We start from the raw sequence: 22706 nt of genomic DNA on the forward strand, positions 1-22706 counted from the left end.
GAGTTTGTCTTGTCTAATTGCTTTTGCACTTTATCATATCTGCTTTCGTATACTTGGTGGTGTATTTGTGTTCTCAGGAACTTTAATCCCAGTAGAGTGATGGAAGGAGCAGGATCTGAATTTTTAAGGTTATTAGAAAGGACTTTTGAAGTCTAATCGTACAGCTCTCTGAGCATTATCTTTTAGTCACAAAACTTGGAACAGGATTTGGGTATTTGATTTTGAGGAAAAACTTTTTGACTAGTTTAGAAATCGAGTGCTTGTTTTTTAAATCTTCACCCAAGGATATGTGTATTGATTTTAGAGAGAAAGGGAGGAGGAGAGAGAAGGACATCCATCGGTTGCCTCTTGGGAGGCACCCCGACGGGATGGAACCTGCAGCCTTTTGGTGGCCAGGATGAGAGATCAGGTGCCTTTTAGATGCCTAACAGGCACTGTTGTGGAGAGGAGAGGTAAAAGGTAGTTTTGGTTTCCTTCATAGGGCTGTCATTGAATAAGTCTTTACTTTTTTAAAAAAAAATATTAAATTCTAAGCTGGAGATAGGTGAGGCTTTTAGGGTTGACCACCCCACCTCCCCCCAATCTGTCCTCCAGGCAAGGCTTTTGATGATGCTGGTAGTTTCTGCTGGAAATGCCGGAGAAAGACTCAGACACTGCTGGTGTGTTCTTTCATCTTCTGTCTCTGTCGTTGACCACACTGGCCGGAATCGCCTCTGACCTGAAGCCAGGCCACTGGGGGAGGGCTAGGCTGTGTAAGGAGGGCACTCTTCTTTATGAGTGCCGTTTCCCAGAGTTGCTGGAACAGTTTCTTCAGTTGTGGCAGCTGTGTAGGTTATTTTTGTTTTATCTGTGAAGTTAAGGGTTATGGGTGGGGAAGGAGAATGAGAGAATAGTAAATGCAAAGCTTGTTTAATCTGGAAGATAAAAGAATACCAATTTACCCCTAGGATGGCCTCTCTTTTTCCATCTCAGCCATCTGTCCTCTGATGACTTAACTCTGAGGAAAGATTTGCTTTCCCTCAACATGCCTAATGGTAATACTAGTCATAGAAGGTCTTATTAACAGAATATTGACTCTCTGACCCCATGTCCAACTTCTTTGTATGTGCTATTGAGTTTAAGTGAGGTTGTTGACTGCATTTAGGGATCAAGGAGGGGTCAGGGAGGAAAGAGCTTTAGGAAAATCTTCCAGTGTGTTTCCATGCCCCTCCCTTCCCTCATTTTGTTTGGTCAGCTTTTCCAGGCTGCATGGATGTGGTGAATAGCTGTGAAGATATGAGTCAGGGTTTATCTTTCTGGTTCTCCTGTCTCTGTAGAAGGATACAGGGGTCAAAATCACAAAAACTTGGCAGATTCTTCATCCTGAGCATTGCTGCTTGGCCCCTTATGGTCCACTAGGTCCAAAAAGTAAGATGCTTTCACTGAGTTTTGCCCTAGGGGTCTTCTGAAGTGCGTTGTGAGTGAAGTTCATTTTAGGTCTTGAGAGCCAAAGACTCGTAATTAGAGTATGGCCCTGTGAGAGCACTGGGCACCCTGGGCCTTTCTGGGACTAAAACTGGGAACCTGATGGGTTGTTTTAGAACCTTTCCCCCTCTCTTTCATTTTTTGTGGTAAGGGGGTGGAGACTTCAGTGGGCAAAAGACTTCCTGAGTTACTCTTGGATAAGCATCAGAATAGATTTTCTATAACTCCACTGTAGTTTTGAAGCAAAACTTATAAAATGGTTCTGAAATTTAATCTATCGGTTTCTTCTTGGCTGCTTGATAACCAAGATTACATCTTAGTTCATTGTAAATCAGCGTTTGCCTACTATAAGGTAATTTCACCAGGAGAAGTTGCATCTTTCTCCTAGGGTGTAAATCAGCTCCCCATGCCTAGGAAAGGTCTTGAAGGGCCCCTCAGTTAAGTTTGTGGGAATAAGAGTTGAGGATTTGAATGATCGAATATACTGATGTTTAGAATGCAGAATACTGAGATATGTTACCGAGTAAGGTTGAGTATCCTGGTTTGGAAAAAAAAGACGGGGTTCAAGTTCACTTTGAGGAAAGGACTCAGCTTTCTTGAGTTTTGATTTTATATATATATATAAAATATATTTTTATTGATTTCAGAGAGAGGAAGAGAGAGGCGGGGAGAGAGAGAAACATCAATGAGAGGAAAGGGGGGAGAGAGGTAGAAACATCAATGATGAGTCATCATTGATCAACTGCCTCCTGCACATCCCCGACTAGGGATGGAGCCCGCAACCCTGGCATGTGCCCTGACTGGGAATTGAACCTTGATCTCTTGGATCCTAGGTTGTTGCTCAACCGCTGAGCCACGCCTGGCCGGGCTTGATTATATTTTGAAGAGAAGTGATCTGAGCCTCTTAGAAAATAGGTGCTAATTGGCTAGGAAGTTATTAAGCCAGTAGTAATCAGATTAAGGTATAAATCAGATCAAACTAGATTATTGTGATAGCTACTGTTTAATAAGCTTTACTTGAGTTTTCTTTACTGTGTAACCAGAATTGGGATCCTGTTTTTGGATTCAGGGTTATTAGGCCGAATTGCTTTAATGTTTTCCCCCCTGTAGGGGTGCCAGTGGTGCTGGGGCTCTGACCTGGTTCCAAGACATGAAAATCTACAGTACAAGCTTCTGGAACTCTTGTGAATAGGGCCTTTCACATAACTAGTATCTCACAACTATTGGCCAAGATGGTTCTGTCCTGCTTTCTCATCCTGAGCCCATACATGGTCTCCTCAGTTAAAACAGCCCAAATTGCCTAGTCCCATGAGGCGCAGACTCCATCCGAAACACAATGCAGTGAATGAAGGAGCCTTGGTTCTCTGGGGTCCCTTCCTATTTCTTGATGCTACCTGGTTCCTAGTGGCTTGATAAGAGTTAAAGCCCTAACCACCGGGTCCTTGCTGGTAACTTGTTTGCCTCCAACATGAGAGATCTCCAAGGGGGATAATTCAGTACTCACCCTTGGAAGGCTTGATTTTCTCATAGCACCGAAAGATGACAATGAGGAGAAGCCCTTCTCCAAGCTGGCAAATCATGTAGAGGAGAGGGAAGAAGAAAAGTGGTCCGATGACTTCAGGGGGGAAGGTCACATTGAGGATGGTGGAGCAGAGCTGAATATTTTGGCATCCAGTCTCCATGCTGACAGTGCGTCTGCACCTGTGTAGGTTAAAAACAACTCCGTATGTCCTCACAGAAGAGGCCTGTGTGCAACCTCACTTCCTGATCTCCTGCCTCCCAGATACTCTTAAGACCCACCAACAGCCCAAGACAGGAAGTGTGCCAGGGCGTGGAGTGCGCATGATTTCAAGAAAAGGGAAGTTGACCATCTTAAAATCACTAATCCAGCCTGTGGAAGATGGTGACTAGTTGGTTCATGTAGGGATTTTTTTATGAGATCGTTTTTGATTATCTTGGAAATTACGATTTGTCCACCTTTGTAGGATTACCAAATTAAACTTTAGAGACATGTCCAGCTGGTGAGGGATGAAAGGAAGGTGTGAGCCAGTATCAGTCATTGGTTTGCTATATTGGGCTTACATGACAATTACAATTTCAACATACAGTAGAGGGTTGAAATGTCTGGGGACCTTGTCCTGTTTGCAAGTTTCTGGCTTGGCTACCTTTAAAGTGATGGTTGAAAAAATAAACAGTTTCATTCAGCCGCATTTATCTATCATCGGAATACATGCTCTTGTTTTTTTGCTTTCCATTTTATGCATTAAAGAATGGGATGTTTACATTTAATGAATATATATCTAATTCATTGAATTTAATTAGTGTATTAAAATAATTGTTGCCTAGCAGGTTTGGCTCAGCAATTAAACATGGACCTATGATTCAGGAGATCACGGTTTGATTCCCCGTCAGGGCACATGCCCTGGTTGTGGGTTTGATCCCCAGCAGGGGGTGTGCAGGAGGCAACCAATCAATGACTCTCATCATTGATATTTGTATCTCTCTCCCTCTCCCTTCCTCTCTCTGAAATCAATAAAGACATATTTTAAAAAAAATAGCTGCAATCCACTGCAACCCCTGCAAGCTGTGTCAGCACACCGAGGAAGACTGCTGTAATGGTACTTGATGCTGGTGCCATTATGATCCCTATCACCCTGTCTTTGTGAAAATTGACATGGAGTAGTCATTGGCAGCATGTTTTTAAAAATGGATGATTATTTTTACTTTTTAAAATTACTTCTAAAATTTTATTTTTAATTATTGATATTACTTTATATTAGTTTTGGGTGTACAACATTAATGGTTAGACAATTATATAATTTACAGAGTAATCTAATAATTCTAGTACCCGCCTGGCACCATATATAATTATTGCAGTATTATTGACTTTATTCCCTCTGCTGCACTTTACATCCCCGTGACTATTTGTAACTACCAATTTGCACTTCTTAATCCTTTCACCTTTTTCACCCAGCCCTTCAACCCCGCCTCCTATCTGGCAACCCCCAGTTTGTTCTCTGTATGGATAATTATTTTTAAATTGTATTTTTAAAACACTTTATTTGGGGGGTGTGGGGGAGTGCTAGGGTGCTACTAATGTAAATTCCTGCATAAGCATTTGTGTACTATGCTCGAAATGAGCAAAAGTTCCTGAAATGTATTACTGCTCTGTATAGACAGGGTACCCGATGTTCCCATACCAGGCTCTCATGGTTAAGAGCCATCTTTTCCCCTGAAGTAGCAGCTGTGAATTGGATTAGACTATAGCCGAGGTTCTGGCTATTTCAGCTCTGAGTGCCACTTAGCAGAGTTGTCACTTGATGGCGTTCTTGTCAAAGGAAAAGGGGACAAGTGGAAGAGGAAGAATATGAGCAACACTTGCTGTGTGACATGGAGGTACCCCAGTGCTACTAGCTACCAGGGAGTTGGGCAGGAGGTGGAATCTAGGCTCTAGAGGGAGCACTTTGCCATGAGTTTTGCTCTTTGGATGATCAGAGAGATGCCATTGGTCTCTGGATTATTGTTTCTAACCCATTCGATCCCTTTCTGAGATTTCTCACAGTCCCAAGTCCTTTGTTCAGTTGATGCACTTGAACCTACTGCTGGCGAAACGCCTTCCCAAGATCTCAGATCTCATCTTTCTCCTGAGAGACCAGGGCAAGAATGAGGCCCTTGGAACTGACCTCAAGTGATACCTACTGTCCATTGAGGCGGAAGAGAGCGGAGAGAAGGTAGCCCAGCAGGAAGCCGATGAGAGGCATGAGGGAGGAGGTGGCCCACAGGTGGGGGGTCATCACGAACATGATGCTCTTGCCCACATTGATGACCGAGAGCACTGTGATGGCCACACTGAGCAGAATCATGATGACCGCTCCTCCCTGCAAGTGAGGACCAGAAGAAAGGGCGATTAGAAGGGGGGGGTGGGGGAGACAGGAACAGAGAGGGGTGGTGAAGCCCAGGTGGACATTGAAGGTGAAAAACATTTTAATTTTAAAAAATTGGTGTTTGAAGTGGAAAAGAATGTAAAAGACCTTTATTTTCCATCTTTTTGGTATTATCAGTAGCTAGGAAGCTTCTTGGAGGACAGAGACTTGATTAATACTTGTAATTAAAGACTAGGCCAAATACAGGGTACAGTTGACATCTCTGGATAGCAGATTTGCAGATAAGTGCTGTGGCTCTGAAGGAATGAGACTGTTCATTCCTCCCCAAAGTGCTTCTTGTAAATTAAAAGTTCTCTTGCAAAGGAATTAACTCCTGTGTCCACAATCCAACAATATTGCCATTGCTCCAAATATTTTGGAACTTATTTGATGTTATTCTTAGGATCTGTCCTACTTGTCTCAAATACCTCCATTATGGGTAGGGACCTAGAGGATACATACTAGGATGAATTTGACTTCTGGAAGTTGCCAAGAATCATTTGAAGTGAAGCTGGTAAACAAGTTGGATGATCAAGCCAGGTAATGTAGTTTTAAACCCCAAATGTGTAACTGTAAAGAGTTTCAGGAATATCTTAGGTAATAATGGCATCATCAGAAACAATGCAGGTGTCCACTCTGTCCCAGGCAAGTGCTGTGAAAGCAACGTTTATTGCTTTTTATAATATTACTATTAAACACATGTTAATATTCAATATTCAATATGTTAATATTTAATATGAAAGCAATATTTAGTTTTATTTAAAAAATTATTTCGTATAGTTGCATCTTACATACTATTTTAAATTTTCAATAGGTGCCTGGCTGGCATCGCTCAATGGCTGAACATTGACCCATGAACCAGGAGGTCACAGTTCAATTCCTGGTCAGGGCACATGCCCGGGTTGCGGGCTCGATCCCCAGTAGGTGGTGTGCAGGAGGCAGCCGATCAATGACTCTCATCATTGATGTTTCTCTCTCTCTCTCCCTCTCCCTTTCTCTCTCTGAAATCAATAAAAAACATTTAAAAAAATTGTTTTTCAATAGGTAGATTTACAGTGAAATTACAATGTTAAGATTTTTCACCATGTGACATAAGGATGCAAACTTTCAAAGTGCACTTTCTTGTCTACATTTTGGAGAAAGACACACTCCAAACTGATACAATATATGCCCAGATTTAAGGCTCTTTGTTTTGCTCATCATTTGAGTAAAGATACATATAGCAAATGTGATGATTGTATGTTTCAGTTTGATTCAGTTTTCAGTTCATTCACATATGTAGCATTTGATACCCCTAGTACCATCTTAAAAAATTGTGCTAAACTGTAACACAAAAGTTGCCACTTTAACTATTTTTTTAGTGTATAATTCAGTGGCACTACTAATATTCACAAGGTTGTCCTGGTGACATTTTAACATTTATTTTGCTCAAATTTCAGCTGCACAGTTTTGCATTTCTATGTTTTTTTAAACCTATGTTCCAAGCGATGCGGCCATATAAAATATCACCTGCACCAACTAGCTCCTGTCCCAGGGTAGGAAGGAATTTCACTGATCTCATCAATGCCCACAGGCTTTCACTGCAAGACTGTTCACTGATGAGCTGCTCAGTTGGCTCCTGCATTTTGAATTCAGGACTTCTCCTTTTGGACTCCTGTTTTTTGTTGTCTTCAACCGAATGACCAAATAGTTTTTGACCCCATCAAAAGAGTGTAATGGATCACATGGGGGCACTGGGCTGCAGGCAGTGCCCGGGAGCCCGGGAGCCGTTTTGTCTGGGTGGCATCCACTCTCATGCTCTCACTCTCGGTCTCCTACTCCGGGGCTGCGGAGTGGTTATGAGCATAGACGTTGCTGTGAGCCCGGGTGAAAACTGCCTCGGCTGGCCTCACGATGTGTAAACTGGTGAGTCACTCAACCTCTGAGCGAGGATGACTGCACAGGACCTGCCATATACAAGAACCGCTCAGTAGATTGTAGCTCCTATTATTACTTATAGGTAAAGGAGAGGAAATTAATATCCCAGAGTTTCCTGTCACACTCAGTCATGCCGTATGTGAAATCTCATGTCCACAACCTCCTGCTGAAACAGGCCCTAGGGAGCTGCTTCTTTGTAGGTCGCCATGGTTTTTTTTGTACCACCTGACTTCACTGCCCTGTCAGAGGTGATAGAAACTGCGATGGGTGTCCATTCATGGGCAGCCAATGCCATTAGCTTGACCCAGGAGATGACCTGGCCCAAAACGATTCCCATAAAGGTGGCCGACACAGGCTGGTGAATTACAGGGAAGCAGGAGCAGAGGCCTGGGAGCAGCAGAAGCCACAAGTTAGCAGAAGCTCTCTTAGCGATGAGAGGTCAGTTCATGAGTAGCAGCAGGTATGGGCAAAGCATAGGTAGAGGAGTTGAGTCAATGTCACGGCTGGACCCTTATTAAAAGGTGGTGAATGGCTTATGGCAAAAGTGGCTCCTGGCCATGTTGTGCTCGGGTTCATCAGCCTTCTAACTGCACAGCCTTGAACCCCCCTTGTGCGGGCAGGGCAGAGCGCTGCTCGAATCGCCTTTCCGCAGAGGGCCTCCCTGAACTTGTATCTCGGCCCATCCATGACCTCCCATAGGAAATGCAACTCGTTGAACAGAGTTTGAGCAGATACCTTGTGCCAGGGCCAGCTTTCAGGAGTTGGATAACTTTGATTTGGAAACCTCTAGGAGCGTTAAGTGTGCAAAGTGGCTGGGATGATGGTTGGCTTATTTTTCAGCATGTCACTCACTGTATCTTATGTAACAGGGAGATGAAGGAGGAACATAGCCCTCAAAGAGCCATAAAAGTAAGGAAGCCTTTGCCTCGTGGCCACACATTTGTCCCTGCACCCTCACAGGAGTGGCTTCTGTTTGCGAGTATTTGGTAAATGGAGCCGCTGACCTCTGGTTGTTTAACCCTGGAGGTTTAGCCAAGGTAAATTGGGTCTAGTGTATGCCTGTGCTTTGTAGATCACCTTTTCTCCGGTTCTTTGTTACTGACCCCTGTCCTTCTAGTGCCCTTTGAATGTTCTCTGGGGTTAGTTTGACTCCACTTTTACTGTGGAATAGACCAGTGATTGTGTAGCACAACAGAAACAGGAGTCTGACTGATAATCTTGGCTCTGCCAAGTAACTTCCCTGGGCCTCAGTTATTCTATCTTTAAAATGGGACTAAGGCAGGAGACTGAACTTCATCTTGAAGGACTTTCTAGCTTTAAGATCTGAGGTTTTTTTGCACCCTCAAAACACTTTTAATTAAAGTTATTCTGAGATAAAAAGGAGGCAATGTTCTTATATCAATTGCACTTGGGGTTCTAGTTATTTGGTTTTCTCATCTATAAAATGGGGGAGGGTAGAATTGCATTAAATCATATCAGGGATCACTTCACTTTTTGTATTTTGTGATTTTGAAAATTTATTTCTATACCCCCATAAGCTATCTTGGATAAACAAAATGAACACAAACGCCTTTCTGGATTTTTTTTCTATTAATATGTGGGAGAGACAACATGCCCTATATTCCTTTATTCTCAGGCGTGGGCTGGGGTAGGGGGCACTGTGACAGGTGCTGGGGATTCACTGTTAAGACACAGCCTTAGGACTTTCTTCCTGAGGAACTCGAGGCGAGAGGGGCCTGAAACCAAACAGGTGCGTATAATCCAGTATGATGAATGCCACGAGGGGCCGGTGTTGGGCATATGGGAGTAAATAGGATACAGCATCCTACCAGGCTTGTGAGCTAAGAAAACTTCCTGGGGCAGATGCCATTTGTGTTGAGACGTGAAGGGTGAGTGAAAGGTGGTGAGTGAGGCGGGACTTGGAGAGGGGAGTGTTCAGGTGGAGGGAAGGGCAAGTGCAAAGAAAAGAGCTGAGAGGCTGGAGAGGCCAGTTGAGACCAAATCAAGAACGGCCTGAGGAGCCACATTAAGGAGCTTAAACTTTATCCTGGGGGAGAGGAAGGAACTAATGAGGGGCGTTAGGCAGTGGAGTGACATGAAGAAGTTTGTACTTTCCACCCTCAGGTTAAGACTGGGTCAGGAGCCAGCTTAGAAGATTATTTCAGTTGTCTAGTGAGAGAGGATAGTGTCCAGAATGAAGAGAGTAGACGCAGGATGGGGAGGACCTGATGGATTCAAGCAGAAGCAGGGAGAATTGAGAATCACTGATTAGCCTGAGTGGGGAGGGAGAGGGGACGTTGAGAATAACTTTCCAGTGTTTCTGGCTCAGGCAGTGGGCGCTGAATGCCATTCATTGAGGTAATCACAGGGAGGAGGGGGGAGCGGGCTTGGGGAGGAGATGATTTTAATGTAAGATACGCTGAATTCCAAAAGCATACTCATGTAGAAAGATTTGGCAGTTAATACATGGATTCCAGAGTCAGGAGAGAGCTGAGGGCTGAAGGTGTTCTGGAAGTCATCTCAGCTTGCGGAAGTTTGCTGAGATGGACTAGATCTAGTGGTGGGAAGATCCTGAGCTTAGGGAATCCTGGCCAGAAAAGCAGAGAGCTCGAGCCCAATGCAGAGAAGGAACTCACAAGGGAGTCTGAAAAAAAGGGCCAGAAAGGTGGTAGGAAGGTAGGAGCACTTGGTCCCTGAGGCTGAGGGAGAAGGCTTCTGAGAAGGAGACAAGGGGCCACCATACCGAAAGCTGCTGAAAGGCCAAGGAATTGAGAAATAGCTCTTGGGCTTGGTGAAGAAAGTGGAACAAGTGGTCATCAAGATGCTGAGTGGATGGGAGGCCAAGGGGGAGAGGAGGGAGGGATTCACGTAACAGACTGATTGGGGGGGGGGGCTGTGTGAGAGCAGCCCTGATGGTGGTATCCTGGGAGCTGACCCGTGAGACAAGTGTTTGGGGGGAGGGGGTTTCCCAGAGTGTGGCTGGGAAGGGGGGAGGAAAGAGAAGTGTTGGCTGGAATGGCAGGTGAGGGATTGGTTTTTATTTTTAAAGATAGGGGAGATGTGAGCCTGTATCAATGCCGGTTGTGGAGAACTAATACAGAGATGTTCTAGAAATGGGAGCGAGGTGGGGAGCTGTGGGGGTGGGGACATGATCAGTAAACGGAGGTCTCTGAGAAGCAAGGGTGGAGAGAATGGAAGGTGCAGCCAGCACAGAGTAGGGAGGTCAGCATGGACGAGAGGAGGAATGGCGCCCATGCCTTTCAACAGGCAGGAGGGGGAGCCGTGGCCACAGTATTAGGGCGGTGCCAGGACAAGGGCAAAAGCTACTCTTGACAGTGGAAGCATGAAAATCAACCCTGCAAACCTGAGTTGCAGCTTTTCTGTCTCAGGGCCCAAGCTGCTGCTGAGCCTTGGCTTCCAGGGAGCATGCTCTGTAGACTGGCCCGTGGGCTAAGATGGGGGGGGGGGGTCCGACAACACAGAAACAGCCCTCAGAATTTCTGTCGGGGGGCAGAGCCCTTCCCAAGGGCAAGTGATGAACCGTGAGCCAGAGTGGAGACCGACAGGGACTGAGGTCTAAGGTCACGAAAGTTGGCAGAGGGACCATGGTTGCCCTCCCAGGGTCTGTGATTCTTCCAAGGGCAAGGCAGTGGCAGTGATGCCCTGTCTGTGACCACAGTGCTCCCGTAAACCCTCTGGGGTTTTACTCACTCCAGTCTCCTCCCATCCAACTCCTGAAATGCTGGGAGTGCACACACCACCTCTTCCCCTGGGCTCTACCCCTCTGGCTTCTTGACCAGTCAGCAGCGTGCCCTTGGTCCCCTCTGAACTGCTCTGTTCAGGCTTGTCCCCAGGCTTTCCCAAACCTCACCCTTTTTTTGTGGTCTGGCTCAAGACTGCCCCCTCCGGGAGGCCTTCCTTGACTGCCTGGCCCTCACTAACCTCGCCTCTTTGCACCTTGCCAATGCTTGATTGTTCACTGAGTTGGGTCTCGTTTCTCATGTGCTGCTTTACTTTCTGCAAATAAACTCTTCGAGGACAGTGAATCCTCCAACAGTGTAGGATAAAAACTAGCATCTAGTAGGTGCATAATAAAAATTTAATTTTATCGTTAAAATAATGGTTATACCTTATAGTTGTGTGTGATGTTTTTCTTTTTACCTCCTAAATTTCGAAAGTATTCTCAGGGACATTACAATCCCATGAAGCAGGTGTCCCAATAGTAGACTTTTTTGTTTGTTTTGTTTAAACAACAAAAAAAACCAACACAGGAAAAGCCCAAATGACTTGCCTCAAGCCATACACTGAGATGAGAGCGGCGCTCTTGGTCCCTGCCCCGGCCCCCAGGTTCTTACCTTGATGACATAGCGTACATATTGTGGCCGTTTGGCATTGATGAAGATGCCTATGGTGCAAGGAATGAGAATCAGGATCAGTGATAGCACAATGCCTCCATAGGGTACCTTGTCCTTCAGGTCCCCATCATAGATCCCCCTGGAGTAAACATACAGGAGGAGGGGCATCATGCCCAGGGCAATGAAGGTGGAACAGGTGGTCATCACGATGCTGGGTGGGAGACAGGAAGAGTGCAGAGAGAAAGCCCGTTAATATAGACTATTTGGTGAGTGCTGGCTATGTGTAGACCCTGTGCTAAACTTGACATACATTGCTGCATTCCCTTTTCCCGGGAGCCTCAGGAGTAAGCATACCATCTCCCTTTCACTGTGAGGAAGCTGGGGATGAGAAGAGTGGTGACTTGCCCAGGATCATGCGGGTAGTAACGGCGGAGGCAGGATTTGTGCCCAGGTCTGTCCAGCTGCTTCAGTCTCCGTGTGCTTCATTAGGGAAGGAGCGTTCTGATCTTTGTAATAGGACTCTTTTTGCTCTGAGCACTTGCCAGCCCATTTGAAAGAAAGCTAATTGTGTGGCTTCATCACTCTGGCTGTATCCCATTGGATCAGAGAAATAGCACCTGGCCCACAGTTGTGTCTGTCTTAGAGCCTAGGGATGGCTGGACATAATGGCTGTGTCCAACTGGGATAACAAGGATGAACTACATCGAGTACATTTCCTCTCCTGGAGATTCTGAATGTGAGACACATTGATAGGACACTTGGTCTTTGAGGGTGGGTGGCAAAGGAGGAGTGGGTGGCATAGAGGGGATGGTCAGGCAGGAGCCAAAAACATGCAAAGAAAAAGTAAAGAGAGGCCATCATTAGAAAAACCATAAAAAAATAGCAGCAACGGAGTAGAGACAGAATAACTGAAGGACCATAACGGTGGAGCAATAGAGAGGCAGCAATAGTTACCCATAGCTGAGTAAGTGACCAGATAACCAGGTCATCAGACCTGCTTTGTATCTGGATTACAGTTTTACTCCCTAATATGATAATTCTCGTATTCTTTACTTTCTGTTTTATTCTTACATTTATTGAAGATAAATTGAGTCTGAGTCTCAGAGCCTGAATAATATATTCCCCCAGCTCTAATTTGTGTCCTAATTATCCTTTTACCATTTGCACTTGGAATCTAACACATGTTAGTCCCAGGACCCTGTATAGGCACAGGCCTTCCAGAAAGACCAGCTGAGAGAATGGAGCTGCTGGGGAGCATTCATGGATTTATGGACATTGACCTTACGCTATATGGCTCCTGCTTCCATTCTAGTGGGGAGGTTGGGGGTGAAGGCCTGGCAAGACCTCAGGAAAATCGCGGTGTGTACCCCTCCTCCCCACGGCCCTATCCTCTGCCTACACTTCTTCCTTGTTTCCATAACAGGTGAACTGTGGCTTTAAGGAACATCAAGTACAGCTTAGTCCAAAGGGTGCCGAGTGCAGTAGGGAGAAGCCTCACAAGGGATACGAAGCTGTCAGAGGTGAGCAGAGACCCTCAAGAATACTGTGGACTGAATAATGGGAAAACCCTCCCTTACGAACGCACGCCTGGAGCACTTGAGCACATACTTGAGCTTCTGAGAAAGTAAGGGAGGGTTCCAGGGATCAGAAACTAAGAATGCAAAGTGGAGTAAGTGTCACTCGGCCTTGTCCATAGGTTCTGCGCCTTTAAGCAAAGGGAAGTCTATGCTAAGGCAGTTTTACCAGGGGCTCACAGACACAAGTAACAGTTAAGTTCCTACAGCATCTCATCCATGTTAGAATGAAACAGTGTTGACTAAAGCTATTGGAGGACCTCCTGTAGTTAGTGGGCGAGCTCATGCTGAAGCTACACTATGTGGAGGGGGTGGGGGTAGAGTGTTCGTTTTGGTAACCTGCAGGCTTAGGTTTTAATGTCCAAGGGAGGGACCAGAACTGAGATCTTAGGTTTCTGAAAAGAAGAGAGTTGAAATTGGAAAAATAAATCATCTGATTATCTCATGGGTCAAATATGAAATAATGAAAAAAATATCTGGAACATAATAATAATAATATAATACAAATTTAAAAATGCATGGGGAGATGACCGTGGATTAGCCAATGGTTTCTTAGATATGACACCTAAAGCATGAACAACCAAAGAAAAAACATAAATGTGACATCATCAAAATGAAAACTTTTGCCCTGGCCGGTGTGGCTCTGCTGGCTGGAGCATCATCCTGTACACCGAAGGGTAGCAGGTTTGATTCCCGGTCAGGACACATACCCGGGTTGCATGTTTGATCCTGGGGGGGTGGGGGGGACGTGGGCGTGCAGAAGGCAGCTGACAGATACGATGCTCTCACATCGATGTTTCTCCCTTCTCCCTTCCCCTCTCTAAAGAAATCAATAAACTATTCTATAACAAAAATGATTTAGCATTAGATAATCTATTATCGAATTAAAGAAAAATGGTATGATTATTTTATAGGCAGAAAAGTGTCACTCAACAAAATTCAGAGTTCATACATGATAAAAATGAGCACACTAGCAACAGAATGGAAATTCCTGAACCTGAAAAGGGTAATCTAAAAATTCTAAAGGAAACAGTAAACTTAATGTGAAAAATTAGATGAATAGAGCAAGGATACCAGTTATCATCAACTTTGTTGTAAATTATACTATATATGGGTTTTTGCTATCACTGCAAAACAAGACATAGAAATGGTATAGAGATGGGAAAGGAAGAAATGAAATTTTCATTATATGCCAATGATAGGACTGTTCACAGAGGAAATTCAAGTGAATTTCAATTATAACTAGTAAATAAGAGAATCCATGTAGTTCTGAATACATTAGCAATATAAAAAAATCAATTGAGTCTTGATATAGTGGGAAAAATAATTATAATATGAATTTTTAAAAGAGGTACCATTTATAATATTTACAGAACTATAAAATATTAAGAAATGAATAAAAAAGATATGCAAAATCTTTATGGGATGAATTATAAAACTTCATAGAAAGGTATAAAATAATGCCTAAGTAAGAGAAAACCTGTACTATTTTCATGGATGAAAAGACTCAATATTATAAAGATGGCCTCTAAATTTATCTATAAATTTAATGCAAACATAACCAAAATTCCAGAAACGTGTTTTGTAAACTTGAGAGCTAATCCCAAAATTCAAGTGCAACAGTAAAGGGTCAAGAATAGCTAATGTAATTTTCAAAAACAAGGGAGGGGGACTTACGTTTCAGATATCAAGATTTTTTAATTATTTATTTATTTAATTAATTATTTTTCTTTTAAAATATGTCTTTATTGATTTCAGAGAGAGGAAGGGAGAGGGAGAGAGAGAAACATCAATGATGAGAGAGTCATTGATTGGCTGCCTCCTGCACGCTCCTGACTGGGGATGAAGCCCACAACCCGGGCATGTGCCCTGACTGGGAATCGAACCCCGATCACCTGGATCCTAGGTTGACGCTCAACTGCTGAGCCACGCCCAGCCAGGCTCAGATATCAAGAATTATTATAATGTCATAATTAAGAAAATGTGATATTGTGCAAGTATAGTCACATAGACCAATAGAAGAGAAGAGAGATCCCAGACACAAACCCATGCATATTTGTGACTTTGATCAGTGGAAGGGATGGTATTGCAAATTACTGGAGAAAGAGTCACTTAATGGTACTGGAAATTTTCACCAGCACATAGAAAAAGATAAATTAGATCGCAACATACACGACAAGCTTTAGGTCAACTGAATATCTCCATGTGAAAAGCAAAACTTTAAAACTTATCAAAGAAAATTCAGGGGAATATCTTCATGACCTTGAGGATAGTAAAGGACTTCTTATAAAAAAACCCAAAACATAAACTGTCCAGAAAAAATATTGGTAAATTTGATGAAGTTAACATAAGTGCTCTGTGTTATAAGACATCATTATCAAAGTGGAAAGACAAGCCCCAAACTGTGAGTAGACTGTTGCAACATATACAAACAACACAAACTACAAATTAATAAGGAAAAACACAACAGTCCCATAAAAAAAATGGCAAAGGACATATTTCCAGAAGAGGACACCCAAATGGCTAATAAACACTTGAAAAGGCACTGGACCGCCCATGAAATTAAAAGAAAACCACTCTGACCCATTTTAGTCTCACCAGATGGCAAAAATTGAAGTCTGACAATTCCAAATATGGATAAAGACATGGAAAAAGTGGAACTGCTTTAGAGACAATTTTCAGAAGATGTGTAAACCCTACGACCCGGCTGGCTGCTTTTATTATATACCCTGTCACACGTGAGCACTGGGGCACATGCACAAGACCGGTCACAGCAGCAACATGTGAGGTCCACATGAACATCTGACAGCAGGAGAATTGAGAAATACAAGCGAACCAAATGGCAGTTCAAATGCACCAAGGAGCTATTTGATTTCTGTGCCTGTATCTCAAAATAAGCAAATTGTCAAATCTCATGGGCAGTATGATAGTGTTTGTATGAAATTTAAAAACAGGCAAATACAACAGTGTATCTTGTTTATGGATCGGTACATAAGTAGTAATACCATAAATTTTACTATAATAGTATAAATTTTACTATAACAGTATACATTTTGCCAAATTCCAGGAGGTGTTCCCTGTGGGGAGGGGACAGGGAGATGAGACTGGGGCGGGGCCCACGTGCTAGCTATCGATCTCTTTCTAGGAGAAAGGCCACACACATAGGTGGGTTTGTTTTGATGTCCTTGAGCAGAGGAGTCATGCTTACTTTGGCCTGGCATGTCAGGAATTCTGGAATTTGCTCTGGGACTTGGTGTGCCTTGTGCAAGCGGGGGTGGGAGCCAGGCTGTAGACCTTGGGGTGCCTCCTCCACATTGGTAAGTGCTGGACCCTGGTCAGGGATGTCCGCCTCCTGACTTGCTGGAATCTGTGACTATCATGATCCTCAGTTACCCTGAAGGACTGGAATGGGGGGTGACTTGTCTGAACTCTAGTTCTGAGATTAGAACCTGTTCCATAGTGACACTGGGGACCTGGTTGCCTCTCAGGGAGCCAGAGGGCCAGGGGAAAAAGAGCACGTTTGGTTTTTTATTTATTCCTTCTGCCTAAGTTCTCAGAGCACAGCACCACCCCGCTTTTGGACATCTGTACACTGTGTTTGAGGAAGGGTTTTGAGCCCCTGTCAATAGAGGCAGAAGCTGAGGGAGCTGTGAGGGAACCTGTCAGGATCTCTGTTGTGAAGTGGAAGCTTCTGGAAACCTGAATGGCTTCCAGCTCAGCTGATTAGGTTTCCTATGTTGCGGTGGGTGGAGGTGGTCAAATGTTGGATATGTTCCTGTGGGAGACTGGCCAAGCCAAGCCTCTTCCTGTCCCTCTCTTCTATCATCTACCTCCATGAGGGCTGAATCCTATGGGTGGAGACTCCAGGGGGGCTCTGATGGCAGGTCCTGGTAAACCCCAAGTATCATTCTCTTTTTTTTCATTTAAAAATAAGCCCTGGCCTCACCTGGCATCACCAGGGGGGGACTCCTTTCTTGGATACTTTTTTTGGTAAACTTCGGCCAGGGGCAAGGTGCTGACAGGCACACAGGTGGACTGTCTGAGTCCACTGCCCTACCTGGCATAGAAAAGTGTCTCCACTGAGGACCCAACCAAAGGACACTGAGCTTGAGACTGAGGCTTAGATAAAGGCAGGAACTTCTGCAGGTGAGTATCCTCAGCCAGATGCTGCTGGTCCCACTCCCCCCTCCCCGCCCCCCTACCCCCCACCAGCTTGGCTGAGGTGAGGCCCAGCATAACCTGGCCAACACTGGGAAACCCTTGGGTCTACCTGGCTGGGTATTTGATGGGAGGAATGGGGGAAGTTAAGAGAGGACATCTCATCTGCCTGGAGAGTTGGGAGAAGCTTTGGAAATTCTTGCTTGCTCTGCAGGAATTGGAGGCACTCATTTGGTTCCAAGCCACCTTGACCTCTATGGAGCTATCTGGAACCAATCTGCACCCCCTTTCAGATCTCTGGACTCAAAGCAGACAACTTGTCCCCCATTGTAGGCAGGTAAAGTTCTCCAGAGGCCCCTTTGGTTTAAATCACTGCTCCTTTAAGACAATCCTTATGCCCCAGTTGAGAAGCCTCTGGGAGTAGGGAGGTCTCCAGGAAGCTGCTGGACCAGCTTGGCCCCTTTGGCTTGGTGCTTAAACCAAGATGTACCCCAGTTCCTGTCCCCAGCCCAGCATCAGCTCTTGACAATAAATGCCTGCCACCTCCTGCCCTAGCACCCACCCAGCCCCGACTCATTCCCTCTCCTGTCTTTAGCTCAGACTTTCCCCTTGACTGTGACACCTCCAATGTGGCCCCTGCCCCAGGCTGCTCCCTCTTCACCCCCAGTCCTACCTGAGGTTCATGTCCCCCTTCATGGCCAGACTGAAGATATTGGACAGGTTCCCCCCAGGTGAGCAGCCGCAGATCAGGATGGCAAGCGCCTCAATGTTGTTCAATCGAAAGATCTTGCCCAAGGCAAAGGCGGTGAGGGGCATTATGCCATACTGAGCCACCAGGGCGATGGCCATCCCCTTAGGCTTCCAGAAGTGCTCCTTGATCTTGCTGACCTCCATGGTGCAGCCCAGCGAGAGCATCATGATGAGGAGCATGAACACCAGGATGATGCTCAGGGCCAGGTCGGTGGGGCGCTTGCCGAAGTTGGGGGGCAGGGAGAAGTTGAGCGGGACAGACACGTTGAGGGCCTCCATCCTTCTGCAGGGCAGCAGAAGGGCAGAGAGACCAGCACACCCTGGCTCCCGCTGCTGCTCAGTCCTTGCGTAGCACCTTCTTCAGTCACCTTCCAGGACAGAGTTTCAGGACAAATGGAGCTGGAGCAGGTCTGACTGGGCCAACACTGGCAGGCTGTCTGGGCCAGAATGCAAATAGAAGGATTATGCAACTGGCTGTGGCCCCAAAGAGGAGAGAGCCCACAGAGCCTTATCTGCCCAGCCTGCACTGTCTCTCCCGGATTCATTGATCTTTCTGGGTGCCACTCACACTCCTTTACCACTTGGCTGCTTCTGGGAAAATGGGACTGATTTCTCTCCTTTGCCTCCCACTGAGCGCTCCCAGGCATTCTGTCCCTGGGGCCCAGCCCAGGGCCTGCACCAGTCCCGGTCCAGTCCTTCTCATCCTCTGCTCAGTCTTTGATGCCTTAGGAGGGTGCCTTCCCCATGCCCAGCAGGTCACTTCTGTTTGCCCCAAACCCTTGGGTGTGAAAAGAGTCAAGTGTTACCTTTCCTTCCTGGATATAGGTAGGACAGGACATGGGACAGGGTAGGGGCAGGGTAGGGGCCTCTAGGAAGGGATGTGTTCACGACTCTTCCCAGGAGGTGAGGTGCCTGTGTCCTTCTCGCCTGTGCTGGGGAAACCCTTGTCCTATCTCCAAACCTGGGTGGTCTGAGGGGAGGAATATGCTCACCTCTAGAGGGAAGAGCCTGCAGGGGTGGCTGAAGGGCTCTGAGGAAGGGCAGCTCTGAGGGCGCCCTGGCTGTGGAGGTTCCTGTCCAGACTCCCTGGCCAGCAGCTGGGGGAGCCCCATAGTTGGGGAATTTTCTGAGTAAGAAGCAGGAAGCAGGACTACACCGGCTTTTCTTTCCAATTTCCTGACAATTTTACTTTCGTTCTGTGCCTGTGTGTCTGTGGCTGGAAGCTGGGCTCTGGGCAAGCAGCAGCGTTAGAGAGAGAGAGGAGGAGACAGGCGTGCCTGGGCAGGCTCACTGTGTGTGGCCCTACTGAGCCTCCCTCCTCTCATCCCAGGGGCAGGGTAGTACATTCAGAGGGGACAAGGGACCAGTCTTCAGAAACACACTTGTCTCTTGGCTGGGCTGGAACTACCAGGCCTGGGTGAAGTATCATAGTTTAATATTGGCTGAAACAGGAGATCAGGCTTTTTGTGGGGGACTCCAGAGGGCAGGATAGCTACCAGGATGTGAACCGCTGTGGGAAAGAGATGGGGACAGATTCCGGTTTGGTGTGAGGATATGCATACAAATGAGTGCACTACAAGAACACCTGCAGGGCTTTTGGAATCTGCATATATAAGGGTGAGTGACAGGATCCTCCACCTGCAGCTACACAAAGAATCCGGTGGATGAGCAGTAATATAGAAAGCAGCCTGTGTTGGGCTGATGGGAAGCTGGGAGCTGGAAGGCTACCCTGGCCCACTCTGCAGGAGCCTCATGCAAGTAACTAGTCCATTTGGTAATGAGTAGTACACAGCATCAAGTTAAATCCACTATAAACTATAAGAGGAAAGAGTAGCAAAAGTTTCCAGCAACTGAAGAATATTCACCAGGAAAACAGTGCCACAGAGCAGATAAAAACTGTCCAAACATTATACCACTGAATTAAAAAAAAACCTGAACACAATAATTGCTTCCATGAAGGAGGACCGCCAAATAGAAATACAAGAACACAAATAATTATTTTTTAAATCACCGTTTTTGAACGCCTAAATGTAATAGTTGATTCAGCTAAGGATCATCAATAGATGCTAAAACCTTCGGGTAGAAAGTAATTGAGGAATGGGATATTCCTCAATAGTGGGACAACCTGAAATCACATGCCTCCTGATGGAATGCATTATGAAATGCACGGTATAAATAGTCAAAAATGTTTACTCTGAATCTCATCAAGCCTTTAGACCTAACAGGCAGTTTATTAGAAGTACAAGTGAAAAACAAATGAAATATAAAGAACTAACCAGACAAATCTAGAATATGGGACATTTTACAAAGTAACTGGCATATCCTCTTTTTTTTTTTAAAGGAGTGTATTTTATTTTAATTAATTAAATTTTTTTTTTAATTGATTTCAGCGAGAGGAAGGGAGAGGGAGAGATAGGAACATCAATGATGAGAGTCATTGATCAGCTGCCTCCTGCACGCCCCCTGCCCCCTACTGGGGATCAAGCCCGCAAATGCAGCCTGGGCATGAGCCCTGATTGGGAATAGAACCACGATCTCCTAGATCATGGGTCGATGCACATCCGCTGGCCGGGTGGCATATCCTCTTAATCAAGAACACGTTGTAACAAAAGTAGGGCGTCTATTCTACATTTAAAGAATAAAGAGACATAACCAAATGCGATGTATGGTTGGATACTGGATTGAAAAGATATTTAAAAATATGTTGAGGAGTAATTGGGGAAATCTGATTGTGGGCTGTATATTACATGACATTATGAAATGATTAAATTAGTATTGTGGTTATTTAGGACAATGTTCTCATTTTGGGAGATGCAGGCTAATGTCCTCATGGATAAAGTGTCATGATGTCTGCAATTTATTTTAAAATGGTTTGGAAAAATGTGTTTGTGTATTATGTGTGTCTAGAGAGGGGGAAAAGCAGATATGGCACCATGATAACACTTGTTGAAACTATGTGAAGGATCTATGGATACTCATTGCATTATCCTCCCAGTATGTTGGTCAGTCTGTAATTTTTCAAAATAAAAAGTTGATGTGAAAAAGGACACAGGGAAGAGATGGCGAGATAATGGGAGCAGATGGAGCATGGCTGGCAGAACTCAGAAGAACACAGTATCAGAGTGCTAAAGTTGAAGTGGAAAGACTACAAACAAAGGACAATTAAGAAAACCATAGCAAGGGACATGAAAAAGACAAATAAGGAAACCAAGCAAAATGGGATGGCAATGAAGAGTTAAAAAAAGAGCAGAGAGGAAAAGCTAGATTTAGAATGCATGGAACGAAGATTCAGTAGGTACATAATTGGAGCCTCCAAAGATGAAAACCAAAATGATGGAACAGATCAAATACAAATATGATTTTCTGAAATAAAGACTTTAATTTATACCATGTATCAGAAAAAATTAATCCAGAAGAGTCAAGTGAGAGACATATATTAGTAAAGTTTTTAGATTTCAAAGATGATCAATCAAGCAAAGTGATCAAGTCACTTATAGGGGACAAAAATCAGGCTTCTCTACAGCATTCAATGCAGAAGCTGGTGGTGCAATACTTAAATGATATTCCAGGGGGAAAAAAAAGAGTGTTACCCAAGAATTTTATATCTAGCTAACTTACCATTAAACTGTAAAGATGATTGATAGTCTTGAACATGAAAGAATTTAGAGAACATTGATTCTTTCCTTTCTTGGGGAAACTACCAGAAGATGAATATCAGCCAACTAAGACATAATTGGGAAATTATGGAAAAAGTATTGATGGAAAGGTTTGAATACATTACTGTGAACTAGAGCTAAAATAGAGTGACTGAGAAGGATGTGAAAATTGTGTGACCTGGCAATATATAAACAATGTAATTAACAAATATTGGTAGAGGAAGGAGGAAAGTACGTGAGGTAATGTTTACTGATTACTCCATCTGTAATAACTGGGAGTGAAAAACAAACCACCATCCCTCAATAAACCAAGGGATATAATAAACACCTTTAGAATACAAGGACTAACTCTGAGAAAGACAGTATTGATTAAAGTAGGGTAGAAGAGGAGAGGAAGGGAAGAAGAGGAAATGTGCTTACTTTTTTATTGTTCATAGTAAGGAACTAACAGACATTTGTTAAATAATAAAAAACTCGAGGTATTAGTTAAAGCTTTCATTATAAAAGAGCAAAAATATAAATCTTTTGAAATTTGAGAATTGCAGCAACAAAGACAACAGACTACACTGTGAAAGCTTTTAAAAAATGATTAAAGCAGAAGGTAATATAATATTAATATGATAGAACTAAGGCTAACATGACATATCAATAAACACTGAAATACATTTAACTCATATATTAAAAGAAATAAGATATCCAGTCTCTTTGCAGGTTTATACTCTAGTCAAGCAAATGATCCACCTAAGAAACCCATCTTTATACTGTAATAAAGCAAATGATCTACCTAAGAAAAAGTATTTTCCAAAAGGCCAAAAATAAAAGTATGTAAAAAGGTATATAAACAAATGCAAAGAAGAGAAAGCACAGATCATCTTAATATCGCATATGGTGAAAATGAAGAAAAGCACT

General features: G+C 44.3%; 1 protein-coding gene across 1 annotated transcript; it reads right to left on the reverse strand.

The window, feature by feature from the left end:
• Nucleotides 1-673: 673 nt before the first annotated feature.
• SLC10A1 (solute carrier family 10 member 1) lies at nt 674-18495 on the reverse strand. The gene is made up of 5 exons (XM_081151370.1): nt 18065-18495; nt 11660-11870; nt 5164-5342; nt 2969-3165; nt 674-847 (listed from the first exon to the last, which is right to left on the reverse strand). The coding sequence occupies exons 1-5, from the start codon at nt 18418-18420 to the stop codon at nt 744-746; spliced, it is 1047 nt and encodes a 348-aa protein (XP_081007496.1). The 5' UTR covers nt 18421-18495; the 3' UTR covers nt 674-743.
• Nucleotides 18496-22706: the final 4211 nt, after the last annotated feature.

This window comes from Miniopterus schreibersii, assembly GCF_964146895.1.
Source record: "Miniopterus schreibersii genome assembly, chromosome: 1".
Taxonomy (NCBI): domain Eukaryota; kingdom Metazoa; phylum Chordata; class Mammalia; order Chiroptera; family Miniopteridae; genus Miniopterus; species Miniopterus schreibersii.

What these genes read in the sequence shown, in the direction of transcription:
- SLC10A1 (XM_081151370.1), bottom strand. Translation starts at nt 18,420, where the DNA reads ATGGAGGCCCTCAACGTGTCTGTCCCGCTCAACTTCTCCCTGCCCCCC. An exon ending in ATGTACGCTATGTCATCAAG is followed by an intron (nt 5,343 to 11,659) that starts GTAAGAACCTGG and finishes CCTCACTTGCAG; the next exon opens with GGAGGAGCGGTCATCATGAT. An exon ending in CTCTTCCGCCTCAATGGACA is followed by an intron (nt 3,166 to 5,163) that starts GTAGGTATCACT and finishes TAACCTACACAG; the next exon opens with GTGCAGACGCACTGTCAGCA.